At 40.9% G+C, this 16679-nt stretch overlaps 1 protein-coding gene across 3 annotated transcripts in view; it reads left to right on the top strand.

The window, feature by feature from the left end:
- The first annotated feature begins 10286 nt into the window (after positions 1 to 10286).
- Positions 10287 to 16679, top strand: part of PPP4R4 (protein phosphatase 4 regulatory subunit 4) — a 59180-nt gene continuing 52787 nt past the window's right edge. Inside the window, exons 1-2 of one of the 3 annotated variants that reach the window (XR_011679136.1) lie at positions 10287 to 11123; positions 11637 to 11710. Coding sequence is in view for 2 of the 3 variants with exons in the window: in XM_071426553.1 (XP_071282654.1) it covers positions 11010 to 11123; positions 11637 to 11710 (188 nt within the window). In the remaining variant the exon portion in view is untranslated. The remainder of the gene's footprint in view (positions 11124 to 11636; positions 11711 to 16679) is intronic. The other 2 variants (XM_071426553.1, XM_071426555.1) reach the window with 2 other exon arrangements.

The raw sequence follows: 16679 nt of genomic DNA, 5'->3' as shown, positions 1-16679 counted from the left end.
CCGGCCGGGTGCGGTCCAGAGGGGGCGTGAGGGGCCCGGGAATCCCGCCCGGGGTCCGCTCCTGCGGCTGCTCGGGGTCACCGACACTGCCGCAACACCGAGATTTGTTATTCACGTTTGCTTGGGTGTGCGTGTGGTGCTGTTTTAATGCCTTCTACAGGCAGAGTTACGTGTTGTAAATAGCTGCAGGGAAGGAGCGAACGCCACCGAGGTCACAGCAAGGGTCTTCTTTCCTCTTGTGTCACCCATGCTCTTGGCAGCCGGATCCTCTCGTAGGAAGAGCTCAGCATAAATAGAATGGAAGGGTTTTTTTCTTCTAAAAGGTCGGCTGATGTTCAGAAGAGCGTCTTGCTATGAGACGGGGAGAGTGAGTTAAAAACCAGGAGCTTTGTAGGCGATAGAGACTGGTTCAAGTACAATTACAACAACAGTTATAATTATTTTTTCTGATTGGTATTTGCAGGTCTTTCCTGGTTCTGTGAGAAGATGGGAAACCAGAGGATTGTTTTCTCTACTTTTTTTTTTTTCTTTTAAATGTTTTAAGGCCAAGGGCAGAAATAAGCATATTAAATATTTTTAATGACATTTTCAGTTCCAGGTAGTCATCATTAATGACTTAGCAATGCACAATATGAGGAGTTTCTCCCAATTCATATTCCGTGAGCCAGGCTAAAGAGCTTTTGATGCTTGGTCCTGATGTTCTGTATGAGATGAGTTTAAATCAGTGACAGTCAGGAAGTGAGTTCAGGGAGCAGGGACTCCCCTGTAATTCATTTATGATGTAGTTCATGTAAAATATGTCAGTGTCGTTTATTAATAATCTAATTATTACAGCAGTATTAAGTTTTTTTTTTTGGCACTACTTAGTCTTGTTAGAATTTTTCCTGGGCTTGTCTGGAAAAAAATATGTACACACCCTTGAGTTTACTTGCTTGTAAGTAATGTCTTGTGATGTGCACAGTAAACATGTCTCAAATACTTAGAAATTCCCTCAAAAATGTGTAAAATAATACTCTTCCCACACAGAAATGCCAGAGCAATGTGCCTGTGGAGATGGAGACAGTGCTGCTGGGTTTTGTGTGTAGAACAGATGCCAGTGAGTAAATTGCTCGTTCTGTGGCAGAGAGGACATGTTGCAGGAGTTTTCCTGGTGAGGGGAGTTTGGCAGAGAGGGGAAGGTCAGGCTGCCAGTCAGGAGGGAGCAGAGTCACTTGTGCCACCACAGCGAGCATTGCTGCCCTGTGAGCTGAGGCAGTGACTTTGGCACGTGGCAAAAACCCCCAGGCTCAGCTCTGGGGCACTTGGAGAATTCAGTTTTTTCAGAAGACTCCCCCTTCTTGGTGTGCATGGTTTACATGTTGTACATGGTACCTTATACAGGCATCAAACCTTATTGATGTAGTGCTGAGCTGGAGGCAGCAATGGCCAACAGGACTGTCTCACTGACAGGAGCTGGGACTGCATCCTCGTGCCAGCCTTAAGGAAGGCTCCCAGCACTCTTCATGCATTCCTTCATTAAAAGTACCTTTCCTTAAAGGTTGTTTAGATTCAAAAGAAGTGACAAAAAAGCTTCTTGACAATATTTTTCATTTTCTCTCATCTTTTTTACTGCATGTAAGCAAAAGTAAATTTGCAGAAGCAAAAGAAGTAGATTACCCTGAAATTCTGGTGTGGTTGACTTAACACTGACACTGAATAAAAATAATGAGAAAGTTTGAAAGTTTGGACAGAAGAGTTCTTACCTGTTATTCCTAGGTATAATTACATGTCCTTTTGTAGTTGTAGAATTTCCAGCTTTGTCCTGAAAGAAAGATTTAATATGGAAATAATTTGCCATATTATGTTGAATTATGCTTTCTAGTGTAGTTGTGGACATGTTTTTACGGCAGAAAGGGCTACTCTGATTTTTTCTGTAAGAACTCACGTGAGGGGTGCAGCTGATTTTCTTCTAGAGCAGTACTGAGCTCTATATTCTGGACTGAGGGACTGAATTGCAGGCCCTAAATCTCAGTTTGAAAGAAGGGACATGCCTGTTTGTAATGAGCAATAGCTTCAGAACAGCCTGCACAGACATGGTAACTTTCTCTGTTTGGTTATTTGAGTTGCTTTGAAATGGGATAACCAAGGGAACTAAACATTTGCTCAGTATTACAGTAACAATAATCTTGCTAAGCCTTTGTAGCATTAATCTTTCTGAGCCTTTGTGACCTGAAAAAGGCCCAGCTTTGCTATGTTGTGACAAGGCTTTGTCAATGAGAAGTTCACCTTCATGTCTAACAGCTGTTAAACTCCTGGTAAATACAATTCCATTATCAACACTGCAGAGTGAGTTCTTAGTAAAACTATAAATGGCAAATGAAACAGGTCTGCTTTACCCCCCTAGGGCTTCTTTAGATCAACAGTTCTTTAAATACCAGGAAATTGTGAATTGAAGATAACCAAATGAAGAAGTCATTTGTTTGCATAACTCATGTCAGTACATGCATATTTTGTTATTTTATCAATAGTTTCCAAGGTATTTAAGCTAGTATGTCTGAGAGCCCAAGAGAACTTGAAGGGTTTGATGTCCTCATTACAGAACTTTACCTGGTAACAGATCCTGTTCTTCCCAGCTGTAAATTTGCATTCCTGCAGATCAGTAGCCCAGGGATGGTGGTTTGGTCCCTACTGTGCAGTATTACATAATAGATATTATATATTTTTTCAATGAATATTTTAGTTTTTTATAAAATATGGAAGAATTATCCTAAAGAAGTGTAAGCTAGAGAATGTTTTGACCAGTACCTTTAATTTTGGGATTCGTGTAGCTGAATTCAGCACCAGGAACAGTTGAATGTGCATGTCAGCAACTGATGTAGGCTTTCACTTAGTAATCAAATTCTTTGGTTTCTCTCTCTTTTTTTTTTTTTTTGTCTCTTGCAGGAATGTCAGTATGTGCTTAATTACTGATTTTGATAGCTGCTTCTGCTAACAAAGGAGTGTCACCATACTGTGACTTATATTAATACTCACAGTGCACTGTACACCTGAAGAACATGCAGCTGCTGGCCAGTGGGGGACCTGATGCCTCCTGTGCTTTGCAGACTGTAAAATTTGCTCTTCTCTCTTTTCTGTCATGCAGCCAGATGAGGCTTGTTGTCCTGGTCCTTAAGTGGCAAGGTAAAGCCTTGGTTCTTGGGCTTAAGGCCTTTGTTGTCATTTTCAGAAGTTCTGGAATATTGTTCTAGGACTGACAAGATCTTATGGCATAGCACCATGGAAAAAATAACTCTCTATTGTTAAACCTCATTTGAAAATATATACCCCTTTGCCTGTGCTGCCTTTTTTTACTTTTTCTCTGTTTGTTCTTCCAACTTCACAAATGCATTTCTTACTTTTGTCAAGCATCATGCTCTCCTTCAGAGAATGTGTTCATAAAGCCAGGAGAACAAGTATGAGATTTAAGAGTACTGGCATGCTTAACTCTAGTTCTAGTAGCAAAGACTTTTTCAAGTACAGATTTATAAAGGTGAAGATGTTTCTGTGTGATTGAAGAATAGCAAAGACAACTCCATTTAATATGAGAGAAACATTTGGAATGGTTGCAAATGCAGTCAGATGCAGTAGATACTTCAGAATGTATCTTCAAGGGAAGAATGCTAAAGGAAGTTATGAAGATAACAGGAATTTAAATAAAAGTCAGTATTGGTTAACCAAGGGGAAATGGAAAATCAGGCCATGTCCCTTAAGAGGGTAACTGGTTTTCTGGGCAGAGAAATAAAGTGCATGTAATCTTGTACAACCTCAAAATATTCTTCATAGGGGAAAAAGGAATAGGACAGAACTTCAAGGGGAATGAAGTTGGCTAAAGAGGAAGGGAAATGTATGTTTCCTTTGGCATAGCACATTGGTGTGCATATTGATAGATTAACCTATCAGCTATATGGAGTTTGCTTGAGTTTCTTAAAGTCTTGTGGACTAATCTTATTTAATGAATAACTGTGATACAGTATTAAATTTGCTGATGACACAGTTATTAATACAGAGGGGAATTATGATATCAAGGCCGATTGAAAGGACCTTGAGGACCAGTATAATTGGATGAATTGTATTATCCAAAGTACAGCACTATTCAGCTAAAGTTAATCCTGAGAATGTATACCATTAAGATGGGACTTAATTAATTTTAGGTCACTGTGGATGCCAGTAGTAATTGACTACAAGATTAACTGTGAGCTGCCAATATAGTATATTTGGTAAACATATTCATTCTTTGCAAGAGGCATTATTGCCCAGATATTTTTTATTTTCAATACTGTATTCTGATCACCTTAATTCAAGAGAGGTGAAGTCAAACTGCAGCAGATGCCAAGGGAACTACTAGGGTGGGCAGGAGAATGAAGAGCCTGTTTTAGGACTGAAAACTAAATTCTGAGTTTAGCTTATTTAATCCAGGATGAGAGCAGATATGACTGCAGTCTTTACATACCAGGAAAGGAAGAATAAAGGACACTAACATATGAAAAAACTTGGTAAACTCACCAACAGTAATTTTATGTAGGAAATCTTAAGTTTCTATGACAACTAATGAGTAAAGAATACTTGAAGACAAAAAGTTGTTAGTTTTAATATAATATTTGACATGAGTGTGACAGTGTTCATGGTTGTCATAGCAAGGAACTGGACTCATCAGCTTCCTCTTATGAACATGGCAGAGCCAGTTTTTACAATAGAAAATCATTCATTTAAACTTTGTAAAGTAGTTGGGTATTAGGTCCTACTGCCAGGTCAAAAAATCATAAATAGCTGGAAGATTTGAAGAAAAACAACACTTTCTGTTTTCTCTGTTGTTATTCTATCTTTTTGCATGTGCTTTTAACTACTTTTGGACAGAGGGCAGCAGATTAGACACTGTAGGAACACATTCCTAGTTCTCAAAGAAAGGGTGAGCACAATGACTGTGATCTTGCAGACTTTATATGTTACATAAAAATAAATTTAAGGATCTTTTATGTGTTCTCGTAAAATAATCTATTTAATTTTTTAAATCTTTTTGGTGGGAACTAAGTTACAGGAAAGAATATGGGAGACCAGGCTACAGATGAAAGCACATGGAACACAATTCAGTGCTTTTCCCTTTATAACCCATTTATTTATATAGCTGTTACAATGCGATGACCAAAATGGCAAAAGAACAATCAAAATTTTTCTGCAAATGACAATAGTGAAATGAAGCAACAGTTTCTTAGCAACAACGGGAAAATACACTAAATAATATCTTTTTCCTACTGAGGTTTGTGTGTGCTACATTCCAAGCAGTGTTCTGAAGTAGATTAATATTTTTGACCATGTTTCTTTTATATTATTCTTGTTACAGGTTTGCCTTGACACGGAGATTTCCTGAAAAGCCACTGTTCATGGCTACATTTTTACTTGGAGTACAAATAGAATAAAAACAACCTTGTTTTGTAAGGCTAAGGGATTAGATTGAACATCAAAATTGCATTTTTTAAGACTCTGGTGGACTGTAAAAACCAATTTCAGTCAGAGGTCACTCATTTGGAAATGGTGAGCAACAGCTGCTGCAGCTTTGGCTGTCTCTCAGTGGTGGCAAACAGACAAAATTCTGAATTGAACTTCTGCACAGTTCAGGTGCTGAGTCCTGAGCAGAATTGTAATTACACAGTGCATAACCTACATTGTGTGCATTATGAAGTGGTATTTATTTTTTCTTTGGACTGTTAAATTAGGGAAAATGAGAAATGAAGAATGATTTCCTTTTTTTGGGTTTTTTGGTTTTTTTCCCAACATAATTAAAAAATACTTTGCTGAATTTTTCCTTCTTTTTTGGTTTGGCTATTGAATGAGAAATTCTGACTCTTAATCAGGAGCACACACATTTTGCCTGAAAGCATTTTTTGGCATGTCTTTCTGTATCCCCCAAACCAGTTCCTCAGTGCCTTCATATTTCAGCTGATTCAGGCATTGCAGTGCATTCTGAGACCTCACAAGTTTTCAATTTCTCTGTGAATAGTTTGATTTACTGGTAGATTCTTTTGGTACATGTAACAGATATGGTAAGAAAAACATCTTTTTCAGAGCAGTTTGCAAAAGGCAGACACCTCACTGCTGGGTAGCAAAGAAGAATTCTGCATCTGTCCAACCTGACAAATCACTTCACCCCAGAATCCTGAGGTAGAGTCAGGGTACCTAAAGAATCCTTCAGATACAAAGTCCTTCTATGTATGTTGTCTTGTTTTTTTTTTTTTGTTTTTTTTTTATCTTCACCTGCATTGAATTTAGAGCTCATTGCTTTAGAAGGCAGGAATAATACTCTCTCCTTCCACTAGGTAAGTATGGGTACCACTTCCCCAGGTGCTCTGCAGTTGTCTTCCTCAAGAAAGGATTATTCAAATAAAAAGCCTGGTACTGTCTTTCCAAGGTTACACAGCCCCTGTGTTAAAATGAAGGCTCCAATTCACTCTGGATTTCATTAAAGCAGCATGAAATAGCTCTTGATTCTAATACAATAGCTATGACAAGGTTGGAATGAAGCTGAGAGTAGAGTTTATTTAAGAGAAGAGAGGAGTGGAAAAGGGAGGAGCTGAAAGCAGCAGCAGTGGAAGGGAAGTCATACGTGACTTTAGTCACAGATGAGAATGAGAGACCACTTGCCTGCAGGTTTACTATCAGAGGGGATTCATTTTTATGTATGTGGTTTTGGAACAAAATATGCAAGCTTTATGTTTTCTGTCAAATGTATGGGTCAAAATGAGATATGTTTATATTTAATCTAATTCCTTCTGTGTTCTTTATTCTAGTCCAGTACTATATTTAGTGGAAAAAAAAAAATCTTTTTTTCTTAATTCTGTTTTTCATATTTCCAGGATATTTGTAGATATCTTTGACATATCTACAGATTTTAAATTTAATGGAATCGTTTCTGCTCCAGTGTTTCCTGGACTGAGTTAGAAGGACAGTTTTTTAAAGGCAGTAAGGAAGAGATGTTTTTCTAAATGTTTACACATTTATAAAAAACTCTCTTCCTTAGTGGCTTACAAAGTTTATAATAAACGTTATAAAATACAACATGAGTAATCAGCCTAATTGCATATTTAAACTCTGTATTATTCAGTCTATAAAACTGAATTCTGGAATTCCTTGTTTGAAAACTGCATTGAGTTCCTGGTTCAAGGCATTCAGAAGAAAATACCTTTGATTTCAGAAGATATCTATGATTCATGAGAACTACTTGCCAGGTGAAGTAACCACAGATTGGCTGTGAAAGAACTTGCAAAAGGATTTTCCTAACTAACTGTGTTTGGGATTTCAATATGTTTTCCTAATACTTATCACTGGCAGAAGCCTGCATGCCAGGATTTTATATTTGAGGAAGGAACATTGTCTAAAACTCTTTTTTTATTTCCTCTTGTAGAGCTAGTTCCTTACCAACTCCGAGAGGACTTAGGTTCAGTTACAGCTATTTATTGTATTTTCTGGTTAATGATGCTCCCTGGTTAAAAAGATTTTGCAAAGGAGGTGTTCAAAAAAGTGTTTGTTATTTTAATTCATCATCATACCTTGAAAAATTCCAAATGGTTTTAGTTTTCTATTACATAACACTTTAATTATGTATATGTGTATTGGATTAGATTTTTCTGCTAATAATTCTGTTGTACATTTGAAATTAATGGAGATCCTCTAATTTTTAATGTTTTACTGGTTTGTCCAAGCACAGGATTTGGCCTAACTGGTAGACAGAGAAGTAACACATAGGGGACAATGTTTATTTTTTTGCTAGATAAAAGCTGAGGTGCTTTCCAGTCACAGAATAAAAATTAATAAAATTCTGGGTAAAATACCACAGAGTATCATATAATCTTTATGACTGCTGGAATTTTAATCTTTTATCAACAAAACTGACTTGGTCACATGGGCATTTCTCAAGGATAAAAAAACATCACACCCCCTCAAACAAGCCCTTGTGAAATATTTACAGGTGTCATGGTTTGGTGCTGGCACAATGCCAGTGCCCCCATGAAAATATATGCTCTCTGGTGTCTGCTGTGAGATGTGACCAGGAATAAGCAAAGCAGGCCTCCCCTTAGAAATAAAGAAAACTTTATTAACTAAACTACAACTCTTAATTAACAAGAAACACACAGGGAAAATGAAAACTTTCCAAAAATGTTTCCTCCTCCCCCCACCAAATTTCCCATACATCTATCCTCCAAATCACCAAGCCTCGGTCCATCACCACCCTTCAGACAATCAATTCTCAGTTCATCAAGAGGAGAGGAGTCCTTCTTGTGCCATAGGCTTCCCCTGGAAACACAGCTGAAACCTCGTGTGTTTCCGTGTCACTCGTGGCACTGCCTGGAGAACATCTGCCATCGTGACCTCTTCCTTCCATGTCCAGTGCTCTCACCACTGAACACGGACCAGAGCTGCTTCTAGGGTCGTCCTTTTAAGGATGCTTTGTCCCGTTCCAAAAAGAGCACAGTCTCACCTTTGGGACACCTGTCCCCTTCAAATTTCACCCCCTGGGGCCGAGGGGTCTCAACACTGAACCCTCTTGGCTCTGAGCTATTGCCTCCCCCTGGATGCAGTCTCTGTGTCACAAGGAACATGGTTCTGTCCATGGCTATAACAAGAAGAGTCTAGTTAAGGCCACTCCATCATCTCTTCCCACCTAAGATTCTTCCTACTCTTCCGACATCATTCACTTGCCCAGACCTTCACACTTGCACATTTCCTTCTTCCATTTCATCTCTATCTCTCTTCTAGAAAAGGTTAATGTTCTGCAAAAGTTTTCATTGTCCAAAGTAGGGTTAAAAACTCGGGCTCTGCCTGCTCAGGAACTGGGACACCTCGCTACCCCCCCTTTCTTCTCCTTCTCGGCTGTGCTGCCGGCACATGTTATCAAGTTTCCAGGTAGCACAGTCCCAAACACAGGCTGTACACTCTCTCTCTCCTGGGGGGGCTGCCCCCCTGGTGCTTCTCCCACCCTTCCATCCTTGGGGGCCTCTTCACCTCCCATCTCTGTCCAAGCCCCGGCCTACCTCACCCGGCCGCATGGCTCCCCTCCCCCGCCCAGCAGCAGCAGCTGGACAGGGAAGAGATCCGAACTCTTTCCTCACTGGAACCCAAGAGAGCTTCCCCCGCCGTGCTCTGCTTTTAACCCCTGTGTTCTCAGAGGCATATCCATGTTCCCAGTGGCCACACAAGGTGCCAATATTCAAATCTGAGCACCCATTGGTGTGACCACAGCATCCCAGAAAACTTCTTCTCAAACCACGACAACAGGTTTTCTAATTTCTGGTTTGAGTGTGACTGATGTGTTCACATAACCATTGCAAAGTCCACTGTCTAGAGGTCTGGTGAATTACTTATGTCAGTAAATGCTGAGTCTAACTCTGTATGATGATTCTTGTCCTGCATGCATTTTGCATCACTTACCCACCCCAAAAGAAGCTCTCTTACTAAGTTTTTAAAGATTATCCATGCTTATTTGTATATTAATCAGAGGTAATTAGGATACTTTTATTTTGAAAAAAGCACTCTCCCTTTAAGCCCCCAAGGCCTTCCACATTTGTGAGCCGAAATGGTTAAGGCATCCAAGGCCTAACTGCACATATCAGGAAAACTATTCCTGTTGGAATCTGTGCTGCTGCTGTGAGTGTGACTAGTGTGTAACCTGGGTCTAGAATGCAAAAGGTGAAGAGTAAGAATTTATGAAGAGTGCAAATGATGTCTTCGTCAGAGTTTTAGTTTACTGCCAAAGAAGTACTTTTTTTTTTTAAGCATTAATATAAAAGTGTTCATTGGGGAAGAAACTGGTTTGGACTTTTCATTAAAAACAGCACTTGTTTTCACTTTCCCCGGTGTAATTCTGCTTTGACACAGCGGTGAGACGGGCGACACTGGTGGGGGTCCCAGTGCCGCTGGCGCCCCCCAGGGGAGGGGTGGAGGAGCAGCGGCCGCGGCGCTGCCGCCGTGCGACGGGAAGCCCCCGGGACCGCACCACGCGGCCAGGCAGCCCCGCGGGGCCGGGCGCCGAGGGGGCCGGGCAGCGCCGCGGGGCCGGGCGCCGAGGGGGCCGGGCAGCCCCGCGGGGCCGGGCGCCGAGGGGGCCGGGCAGCCCCGCGGGGCCGGGCGCCGAGGGGGCCGGGCAGCCCCGCGGGGCCGGGCGCCGAGGGGGCCGGGCAGCCCCGCGGGGCCGGGCGCCGAGGGGGCCGGGCAGCCCCGCGGGGCCGGGCGCCGAGGGGGCCGGGCAGCCCCGCGGGGCCGGGCGCCGAGGGGGCCGGGCAGCCCCGCGGGGCCGGGCGCCGAGGGGGCCGCGCCTCCGCGCGTTCCGGCGCTGCCGCGCCCGGCGTTGCCCTGCCCTGCCCTGCCCTGCCCGCGGAGGCCGCGGTAGCGCCGCGTTGCCGCGGAGACCGGCTCGGCGGGGCTGGGGCTGCCCCGGCCGGGGGCTGCGGCGTTCACCGGGGACGGAGGCGAGGGGCTGCGCCGCGGGACGGGGGCGGGGAGCGTCACTGCACCACAGCGACCGTCCCTCCTCCCGGGGCGGGCGGGGAGGCGGCACCCGGGCACCGCAGCGGGGCTGTTGCGCTCCGCTCCGCGCCCTGCCCTGCCCTCCTGCCCCGCTGCTGAGGAACGAGCTGAGGCCGAGGGGTCCGCCCGGCCCCTCTGGCGCCCGGGGGCACCGCGGTCCCCGCGCCCTCGCTGCGGACGGGGTGGCCAGCGACGAGGGCAAACTTGGCTCGAAACTCCCGCCCGCCGAGGCAGCAGCGGCCGCAGCGGCTCTCGGGGCTGCGGGCGCCGGCCCCGCCGCCTGGCCGCCCGGGCGGAGCGGAAAGTTTGCCGGCAGGAGGCCGGGCGGGGGTGGCGGCCGGCGGCGCTGCCGCAGTGTGTGCGCCGAGCCGGGGCCGCTGCCGGCCGCCGGAGCGCCCCGGGGCTTCGCTCCTGCCGCCCGCGCTGCGATGTGAGGCTCGGGGACAGCGACGGCTGCCGAAGGCTCTAGTTGTTACATGCGCCCAGTAATCTTCTCCAAAATGGATTTTAGTCATAGCAGTCTTTTTGGATACATAGAAGACCTGCAGGAACTAACTATTATAGAGAGGCCAGTACGCAGGAGCCTGAAGGTATATATACCTCGAAAAAGAACGGTGCTTTAAAATCTATTTTAAATTGGGTCTGTTTTAATTATGCACAAATAAGTGAAAAGACCGTTTTTCTAGCGTTTGTTTTGGTTTGTTTGTTTGTTTGTTTGAACAGCACCAGGATATGAAACCTCGTTCTCAGTCATTTTATAATAAACAATCTCGAATTCCATATAGCAGGGATTTGATGTTTTCAGTATAAGAATATTAAGATGGGAACAAATAGACTAGCTTGGGTCTTTAGATTAAATTATATGCCACTTGTTTAATAGTGATAGTGTCTGACTTGAAACTGTACTTCTCTGACGTTCCATCTTTTCCTGGTAAAAGATTTATGTGATTGAATTTGAAATGTTGGCTGGAGGTTTCATGAATAAATTCAGATTACTCATGAAGCTATCCCTGTATGTGTGGGGAGAAGCGGGTTGTTTTAAGATTAAAACAGTGAAGTAGTCAAGCATTGTAAACTCATAATCTCTATTTCACACTTGACAGACACCAGAAGAAATAGAAAGATTGACAGTTGATGAAGAGCTCAGTGATATTGAAAGAGCTGTTTATCTACTCAGGTATTTCCTAAAATGTTGCTGTGAAACATTGCTGACCATTGTGTTTACATACAGCTTTTTTAGTGTTTTACTCTTCACTCCTTTAATTTTCAGTCTATTAGTAGTTCTTTTGCCTTCAACTATGTTAAGCATTTAGGCAAGATGAAAATAGGTATTGTAATTTCCAAAAAAATCACCCTATAATGGGATGTCTGTGTACATTTATAAGAATTTCTGATCTTTTAATATGTTCCTCACCATCACAGGGTTGTACTTAATCGTCTTTTCCCCTGTAGTTGATTTTGCAAGATTCCCTGAGTGTCAATGTTATTAATACCAATAATTCAGGGAGTTCATACTCACTCCAAGCAAATATTCACTCATAGGCAGTTAACACAAGCTGGTAACAGAGCTGTTCTAGCATCCTGTGTGTTTGGACTTTCAGAAGAAAAAACTTGAGACATTAGTTCTTTAGTCCTTAGAAATTACTGTAGAAAATACTGTGTTAATACTTCCCTCTGTTCTGGTTTTCATCATCTTACCTCCTCCTTCTTGTTGAAAATATTTATTTGCAGCTATTTGAATAACTTAAATTTGGTAGTTTAAAGTATGGATCTTTCAACTACTGTGTAATTCATCTTTGAGAGTACAAATGTTCTGGGGGATTTTGAGTTGAATATGCATTTTTAAACAATACCTAGTAATTGGAGAACCAGCTGCAGCTCCCTCTCAGTTTGCTTATTCTGCTATTTTAAGTGCTTTTCTAGTCTTAAGCCTGTGCTCAGTATTTAGAATGGATATTCTTGGTGATATAGTTTTCTCTTTTTGGGGTGCATGGCAGTATTTGTAAGTAATAATTTTTGACTGCTGATACTGCTTTTGATACTGACTACTGGAATTTATTAAATAGAGGCTTTTAAAACTTGCTTTGCTCTTAGTTGCTGTAATCAAAGCAGTCTGTTGACTGCAGGGAAATTCAGAGTAAACCGTTTGCATGTGGTACATATCACCGAAAGGACGTGTATCTGTTCTGGGTTTTACCTTACAACAACCAGCATAGATGATTTTTTTCTTTTCCAATGTGTAGCAAATTTCTTTGCTTCTTTTCCACTTAAAAATCCATGTTTCCAGCATATATGTCTTAACTAGATAATTGCCTTTTTAAATGGCATTCATAGCTTTCATCTTATCAATTGCTTTTCAACCTGGCCTTGACCTTCTCCTGACATCTTTATGTGATTTTCTCTACTCCAGCAGCTGTTCGACACATAACATTCTTTTTCTTTTAATGAAGCGTTCATTTTTCCCTCTGCATTGTTCTCATTGCTGAAAGGAACCTTCAATCTGCTTGATATGGTTTTTGTAAGCTAGTCTTGCTGTGCATGTATGTTAATACAGTCATCCAGTGGAAGCTGTTGCTGTTGAATAGCATGTTGCTGTCCTTATACTGAATGGAGTAAAAGCAGAGTTGAAAAGCTGCCTGTAACCTAGTAGTACCTTTTATATAATGTACAAGAGTATGTACTTCTGGCTTGTCAGGAATTTTTCCTCTGTTTTAATACAATATACCTGCCTATTGCTGTTTGATAGTAATATCAGTCCAGTCTTTCTTTGCCTCATTTTCTCACACAGATGCATTATTCACTGTCCTTCACGTTGTTCCTTATGTGGGACTAACCTTGATCTAATCCAAAAAGCCACTGCCTTTTCTGAAAGTCTATCTATAGAAATAGCTTTGCTGAGGTTGAAACAAATTCTTAAGGACAATTTGTATCTGTTGTATCCCATTTGGAAAGGATGTATCTCCATATACATTAAAAATATACAAGAACAGTAACGGAAAGCGGATCTCTCATCTTAAATATCTACAGGTAGCATCAGAATACTACTTTTGTCACAATGGTTTTTGTATTGTCATTTACTTATTGCACCCTAATCTGCAAGTTGAAGATTTTAAATTTACTGAGGTGAGTATCTTTCGGGTTGCTTTTACAGTGCAATGGAACTGATTAGTAATGGGTAGAAGCTTTGTATGCATTAGCAAAGCTAATGTTTACTAGTGATTTTCTGGGAAAGTTCAGAAAGAGTCTTCACATTTTAAAGGCTTTCATTCTGAGCAAAAACTCAACCACTTTCTTCTCTTTTCACATCCTTTACTTCTAAAACCTGCCCCCAAACTTCTCCTCCCCACCCTTGAACTTGGATTTGCTTATATTTGCTTATATGCAGAGTTGTTGTATGTTTGTTAGATACTTGTTTTTAGAAGATTTCTGCTCCTGAATCTTTTACTATAGTAGTCTGAAAATGGGTGCACTAAGATCCAGGTTGGAGATAGATTTTCTTTTTTTTCCCTAGTGACTGATTCTTGCTTACTGTATATATGAGAAGGTATTAATTTTCCAGCTCTCAGAGTTTCATCAGTTATTCTTCTCTTTTCACTTCTTGTGTTCTTTGCTTCTCATTTGCCAGTAGTACCATACAGTTTCTGGTGTGGACTTTTACTTGACATTGTGAAGTTAATTGCTTTGCTCATCCTGTATGTATTTGTAACCATCTAATGATTATTTTATATTTCCACAATGTCTTGTCTGTGTCTAGCCATGATGTATGGTCACAGATTTTGTAAATTTCAGTTCATTGTGTTCTCTTAAGTGTGATGTATTTATATACCTACAAATGTTTTTAACATGTGGTGAGTACATTGATAGATTGATCTTATGTGAGATCTCAGTTCCATAGAGACATGATTTCATTGCAATTGTTTTTTTGTTGTTGCCTATCATAATTTGGTTTCACATTCTAAAGTGATAATTGTAATTTTGATAATCCTGGAAAGTTAATCTCTCTCTCATTATTATTGCTAGTGAATGTCTTTGCTTTCAGTCTCCCCTTTTCTGCTAGTACTGTTTTTCAGATAACTGTGTAATGAGGTGGATTGATAAGAAGATCTAGGTAAAGCTGATAATTTCTAGTCGCATTAATTGTCAGATAAATCCAACTCTTCGATTTGCTACATCATGTGGATATAGAAACAGTTCTGCAAGCAAAAGGAGAGGATGTAGCAGTTCTCCTGGTGGCTAGGATCACTTTAATATGACCTGAGTATAAATGAACTTCTGCTTTAAACTGCTGACGCCCAGAATACTTAGTTTTAATTAGGTAACATTCTGCAGTTAGACTGAGCAAGTTCTAATTTAATAAGAATGTGGTAACAAAGTGGACTGTAATTTATTTTAACCTTGATTCTGGTAGAGGAACTGGGCTTCCTTAGACCAGACTCTCAGGGATGTTTATGAACTTTTCATTGAAACCAAATGGGTTTAGGGACTTAGGGAGGAAGAGGGATTTGATTGTCTCAGAACTATGTATTAGAGCTTCAACTTGTGTGTTTGGTGGTTTCTGGAGCCTCTAACAGGAATCACTGAAGAGTTGTATTCTGTCTGTACTTTGTATGATGCTGGCCCAAGAGAAGAACAAAGACAGCAAAACAGCACTGACTCTCAACCGAGTCAGTGTCAAGATTGATGGCTGATCATAAAACCATCAGCAGATTAAGAGGAGCTGCTGGAACACACTGAAGCAACTGAATAGTTTGCATTCCACCACAGGGCATCATGACCTGTACCAGGACAGTGGCAATAAGCAGCTTGGGGACAATAATTTTTATTCCTGCTGTGAATTTTTGCCTGTAATTAGTTTTTCCATGTTTTCTGATGCTTGATTGGTGTTACTACTTATATTAATTTGTCTTACCGTAGCTCACTCTTGGGTATACAGCCCAAAGTATTCTTTGCCTGATGAGAATCTGGTTCTGGATGCTTATTGGCATAACCACTGCAGGGTGGTTTGTTTTCTGAGGACTTTTCTGATAGATTTCCCTAGGGCTTTTGCATTGTTGTGTGTAGTGTATGATTTTGTGTTCAGCTATGTTTTTTTCATTTGTGCCTGCTAGTGTTAAAGCTTCCAGACCTTGACATTTGTGTCTTACTCAAAATAACACAGTAATAATGAGTTATCAAGGTGGAAGATTGAATTATTCACCCTTTTAGGAACAAAACTATTGTTTTTGGAGAGATCCTATCTATCAGTGTAGAAAACAATCCAATCCCTTTCTAAAACATTTAACACAGTTCTTGAAGACACAATAGATACTCTGTCTAGACTGGAAAGAATTCAATGCCTCTAAAGTTATGATGTCTTAAAAAGGCCACAGTAAAAAGAAGAAAAATTGTACTGTATTGTACAAGCTATCCTTGATTAGCTAGAGCATTCTCAAATTCTAAACATCTTTTAATGCATTATATGTTGTTGATTGTGAATGTCAAAACCACTACTATTTAAAAGCTTGTGGGTTTTTTTTTTGGTCTGGTTTTTAGTGAAGGTGTTAATTTTGGAAAATTTAACTTTTCTGTAGGTTCAGGCAAATCACTTTAAAATAATTTGATTTTAAATGAAAGCTTTCATTTACATGTAACTTTAGGAGCTGATTTTCTGCATTGTATCGATTTTTTTGGTGTGTTACATAATCATGAGAACTGGCTATTCTATTCCAGTTATACAGTTTATGGTCCTAATGATCCAGCTGTAATGCTCAGCATATTGGAAAATAGTTCTTCCATCTGTCCTGTCAAGCTGTAAATATCAATCTAAAAAGTATTTCTTCATTTTTCCCATCCTTTATTTTTCAAATTGCAACTTTAAGTTTTATAAAAGTTTCATTCTGATTCACTTACTTGGACAGATGAACAATTTGTTTGACCTTAAATGTGTTATGCAAATAAACTAATGAGTATAATATTGATTCTTTCACCCTAAAGTAAAAGGTGTACCTGTAGATTCCTAAAGTGCTGCTAAGTCACATACCTTTATTTAAATTTAGATTGGTGCAAATACTTCTCATGTTTGCTGAGTTGAAACTGCAGCTGAGCCAGCTGTGAATATACAGAGCAGAGTTACTGTAGTGCATTGAGAAGCATTAAAAAAAAGGAGA

Source organism: Agelaius tricolor, unplaced genomic scaffold (genome assembly GCF_023055355.1).
Source record: "Agelaius tricolor isolate 1412-34295 unplaced genomic scaffold, bAgeTri1.0.p SCAF_5, whole genome shotgun sequence".
In the NCBI taxonomy this organism is placed as follows: domain Eukaryota; kingdom Metazoa; phylum Chordata; class Aves; order Passeriformes; family Icteridae; genus Agelaius; species Agelaius tricolor.
This window is presented reverse-complemented; position numbering and strand designations above follow the sequence as displayed.